This window comes from Cariama cristata, unplaced genomic scaffold (assembly GCF_000690535.1).
Source record: "Cariama cristata isolate BGI_N322 unplaced genomic scaffold, ASM69053v1 scaffold17715, whole genome shotgun sequence".
Taxonomy (NCBI): Eukaryota; Metazoa; Chordata; class Aves; order Cariamiformes; family Cariamidae; genus Cariama; species Cariama cristata.
In genome coordinates, this window is record NW_009615968.1 from 1 (window position 1) to 5,421 (window position 5,421).

Here is a 5,421-nt window from a genome sequence, read left to right on the forward strand (position 1 = left end):
TTTGACACTGTCCTGCATGACATCTTTGTACATTGGAGAGATATGCATTTGACGGATGGATCACTCAGTGGATAAGGAATTGGCTAGATGGTCACACTCAAAAGAATTGTGGTCAACGGCTTGATGTCCACGTGGAGACCAGTGACGAGTGACATTCCTCAGGGGTTGGTATTGGGACTGCCACTATTTGACATCTTTGTTGGCAACATGGATGGTGAGATTGAGTGCACCCTCAGCAAGTTTGCCAACACCACCAAGCTGTGTGGTGTGGTCAACACGCTGGAGGCAAGGGATGGACCTGGACAAGCTTGAGAGGTGGGCCTGTGCGAACCTCATGAAGTTCAACAAGGCCAAGTGCAAAGTCCTGCACCTGGGCTGGGGCAATCTGAAGCACAAATACAGACCGGGTGGAAAACAAATTGAGAGCAGCCCTGAGGAGAAGGACTTGGGGGTGCTGGTTGATGAGAAGCTCAACATGTCCTGGCAATGTGCGCTTGCAGCCCAGAAAGCCAATAGTATCCTGGACTGCATCAAAACAAGCGTGGCCAGCAGGTCAAGGGAGGTGATTCTCCCCCTCTGCTCTACTCTGCTAAGACCCCCCTTGCAGTACTGCCTTCAGCTCTAGGGCCCTCAACACAAGAATGACATGAACCTTTTGGAGCAAATCCAGAGGAGAGCTACGAAGGTGACTAGAGGGCTAGAGGACCTCTCCTATGAAGACAGGCTGAGAGAGTTGGGGTTGTTCAGCCTGGAGAAGAGAAGGCTCCAGGGAGACCTTAAAGCAGCCTTCCCGTACCCAAAGGGGCCTACAAGAAAGCTGAGGAGAGACTTTTTACAAGGGCATGTAATGCTAGGACAAGAGGCAATGGCTTTAAACTGGAAGAAGGAAGATTTAGATTAGATGTAAGGGAGAAATTCTTCACCATGATGGTGGTGAGCCACTGGAACAGGTTGCCCAGAGAAGCTGTGGATGCCCCATTCCTGGAAGTGTTCAAGGCCAGGCTGGATGGGGCTTTTAGCAACCTGATCTAGTGGAAGATAGCCCTGCCCACGGCAGAGGCGCTGGAATGAGATGATCTTTAAGGTCCCTTCCAACCAAACCATTCTATGATTCTGTGAATCTATGAATCTCCTCAAAAAGCTGCACTGTTATTTTCAAAAGTTCATGACTTGGTCTATTTAACTGCGTATTTTCAGAAACACGTATCAACCTTGCCAGGACTTCAAATGCCTGCTTAAAAGCATCCTTTGAAAGTGCTAAAACTTTCAAGCAGAAAGAGCTGTTAACATTGGCCAGCTCACTTTCCCCAGCCGCATTCTTGGAAACAGCTCGGAAGATTTTTCTCGAACTTAAAAGAATTAGAAGTGCAGAACAGAAGCACAGAAAGAATTTGTATGGCAAAGCTGCAGTTTGGCAGAGATACCAGTAACTAGATATAACGGAACTATAATGCAAAATACCTCAGGAACTGTAACTACAAGCATTACTTGTAATATAAATTGTTTTTACACTATACCTTTGCAATGAACGGCTATAACACCTTCAGCATTTTCACAAATATTTAGAAATGTTTTAACTATAGTATCACTGGGTGTGCTTCCATCAGCAAAGAAGAGGTCAAAATGCTCAAATCCGGCATCTGTAAATCGTTTGGCTTCATACAGTTTTTTGTTGAGGCGTATTATAGTGGTGACTTTATGCTTCCTGAAGTATGGGAAATAAGCTTCTGGAGCATGGTGGGGATAGCCTATTTGAAAGAAGAAGGAAAAAAAAAAAGAAGAGAGTAAGACTCAAACTGCAGAAATAAACAAAGACTCAAAAACAAGAGATGAAAACACTTCAAAATACAACTCATGTTCAACACAAAGAAATCGGCTAACCGAAAATGGAATTTTAACATAATCACCTAGGTCAGATACAATTAAACCAAGCATTAAAATTTTACTGCCAGAGTTCTTATAAAAGAAAAAGAGCCAAGGAAAAAACACAGTGTTTGAGGAACAATTTCTAAAGCTTGTTCTTACTGATAACAATTAACTAAGAAAGCAGTGGGCTTGTGTCCCCACCTCCTTTTTTAAGCATACCATTTTCAATTTTACTTCTTGAATGAGGTCCACTGAAGGCAATGAATTTGTTTGGTATTATCCAGTTAAAATCTCCATTTTCTGCTCTCTGTCAAGAGAAAATGCTTGGTTTATCATTATCCCTGTATTTTCAGGCTTTTCCTTATTGTTTCAAAATACATGCTAGATAGAAATGATGTACAATATTTGCCAAAGGAAGTTATGTCAGTCACCTGCCTTCTGTTCCACTGGGAGGATGCTAGATGCTCTCACCCTCACTTTTCTTGCCTGTATTCTCCTCTTTCTAAATTGGAGTTTTAGAACAACACAACTGATGTCCTTCAGATGAAGGACAACTTCCAATTTTTCATTTTTTATAGGTTTCTAAATTATGACCTTGGCCTTATCTCTGTTCACAATTTACATCATGATTTTTTAGATTCTAAGAACACTTAATTTTCTCTTTACAGATAACGGGCAGTTTTGCATTTCTGAGACTGCACGCAGTCAAGAGTTGCAGTCCTTCATTATCATATTCGTTTCCCATGCCTCAAAGTGAGTTTTATAGGCTTGGAGTTTCCCAGCCCTATTTCCTTCTTTACCTCAAAGGGTGTTATTACACCTTTGCCATGTGTTCACAGAAACATACTTTAATTGGTCTCCAGAATTCACTTAGACTTGTACTTGTATGCCCTCGAGTTTCTCATCAAGACTGCTCAAGAATACGCATGACCTTTAAAAGGTGGCCAAATTCCCACTCCTCAGTCATCTTCCAGGGCTTTAATAATAATGGGAAAAAGTATTTATTTCCATTTTGGTTTCTGCTTCCCCCCCCATGTTTGAGGCTGACGAGGCTTAAATCTGAATTTTAATATTCTCTCTCTGACCACACACTTTTGGTTAACAATCAAAGTTTAAAGAGACAAAACAGAAATGGAATCTAATACTACAAAAAAACTAGCACATATTATAAACAATCATCTTAGCATTAGTAACAGCAAACAAATCAGAAGATTGATACTGAACACTTACTTCATAATGCTCATATTCATTTACATCAAATGTATTGAAATCCAGGAAACCATATTGCAAAGCCTAAAATTCAGAATACAGCTTTTAACAAAGACAACATCTTTTCAATATGGACAGTTTATCACTATTCCAGGTTACTGAAAACTCCTTAATATCTGTTCCACTCTTTCAGAGAGACTTCTTCATATATTTGACAAAATACAGATCAACTCAGTCTTGGTTCAAAACAGATTTGTAAATTTTAATATAAGTGAAGTTAGACAAGCAAATCCACTCTTTTCTGTTTTCACTGAATTGCTACAAAATTCCAGACTACAGAAACACTTTTTGTCACTGCTAGGGGTACAAAATAAAAAAAAAGAGAAAAATTACTGGCAAAAACAATCTATTGAAATTATGAGTACATTCTAAAGTCTGCATTCAAGGATTGCAAACATTTTTGTGCATGAATGCTATTCACTCTCCTTAGGATGTAATATCTTCACTGATTTTAAGTTGTTTGCAGACACACAGTCCTAGTCTGCTTATATTTAATACTGTATAAAAATGTAAACACTCAGGTAACTGGCAGTTTACCCACTTGTTTAGTCAGGAAGCACAAACACAGATAATCTCATATCTCCAGATATTTGAGATACTACATTCCAATCTCCTCTTTCACTGCATAATCTTCTATAGTTTTCCTTGCTGTTCATCAGTACTAAGAAGAACAGCAATTCACTACTTTTGGCATCCAAGCAGCCAATGTCAAAACATCCAAAAAAGCTGAAAATAACAAATCTGCAAGAAGCTGGCTTAATCAGCAAAAGCATCAGTATTTGGCAAATACCCATAATACAAAAGACAGTAGTAGGGTGGAGAGATGCAGAATTCCCCATTTCATTACTCATACGGACTAAAAAGAATGCATATAAATTCCCCTGTTCTTCAATGCTACGTTACTTCACCACTGTATTGCTATAAAACACTGCATGATGATAATTTATAGTTTAAAAAAAAAACCACCAGCCCCCTAACGTTTGTTGTATTTGTATTACCAAAGCAAAACTTGGAGTCATTAGCACATGCTGCAAATGCCTAAAAAGTATCACTAACCAATTCCAAACCACTTTCAAAGGCTATATTCAGCCTAAAATGTCACACCAGTGGGGCATATAATAAACGTATCAAACAACTCTTAGGGATTAGAGGTATGAATTACTGTCCTGAAAGGTTACATAAATAAACCTCAAAATTTCCTCTTGAACATCTTCACTAGTTAATTATATAAGGTATAGGTCGACTTCTATGGATGCTGTATCTAGAAGTTTTGTTACAATGCACGATACATAATAAGCTAGCCAATAATCAGAAAATCTGCTACTGCACAGCTCTAATTGCATCCTAGCTTCCTAAGCCTTCTTTTTCTGCTGGGCAATATTTAGCTGACCTTTTGCAATACAAAAAATATTGTTTTACTGACCTTGCTTATTGCATGAAAACAGTCCAGCAATGTCAGATGAAAACTGCAAGTACCAAAGGAAGCATCCCTATAAGATATGATGATCAAAACAGTAAAATTATCCCATTTTAATCAAAGTGAAAGCAACTGAAGATATTTCTCTAAAACGCCTTTAAAAAATTGCTTCAAGATAATTACTATTATAGTGAAATAATTATGTCAAATGATTAATTCATTTCCCCACCTTGCATCTTACAGTAATAACAAAACGTATTTTAAGTTAGGTTAACAGATGATCCAAGAGTAAGATTACTCCAGTTATAGTTTTGGTAAAGCTGACATGTTCAATTTCTGACATGAACACTCAAACTGGCATGGTTCAGTGTTCATGTCAACAAAGAACAGACAACACAAACTCCTTGTGGCAAAAGCTAACGCCTAAATTGTACTATATTCTAACATACACTCTTAGAACATCTTCTTCTGAAGTACACTTTCAAAAAAGTCAAATTTTAATACGCTGCAAATTTTTTCTTCAAACTCCATTTAAAAGAAAAAAAGATGCTGCGCATATGCATTGTATGTATATGTGAACAGCATCTTCTCACTAAAACTGTCAAGATGCACATTTGTGTAGACATATTAAAAGACTTGCCTTAAGACACATAAAATAGTTTATGCTTAAACATGAGCAGAAACTACTTTTCATTAAAACCTCATCTTTCAACTACAATTTTTTTAATTCTGTTGATCCAAGAATGGCATGACTTTAGCATGTGACCATTATTAGATCCCATAAGCACTGCAGAGTAAGCATTCTACAGCAATACTATAGTCAAATCAAAAAATAAATTTAAACTGAATCTACATTATATCTTGGCAGA

General features: G+C 37.9%; 1 protein-coding gene across 1 annotated transcript; it reads right to left on the reverse strand.

Annotated features, from left to right (window-relative positions):
• Positions 1–1,517: 1,517 nt before the first annotated feature.
• On the reverse strand, positions 1,518–4,625 carry LOC104161531 (dual specificity protein phosphatase CDC14A-like; the record flags this gene model as incomplete). Its single annotated transcript, XM_009700009.1, has 4 exons — positions 1,518–1,748; positions 2,086–2,173; positions 3,097–3,159; positions 4,559–4,625. Coding segments are annotated over 4 exons (449 nt in total), but the record flags the coding sequence as incomplete, so codon positions are not given.
• Positions 4,626–5,421: the final 796 nt, after the last annotated feature.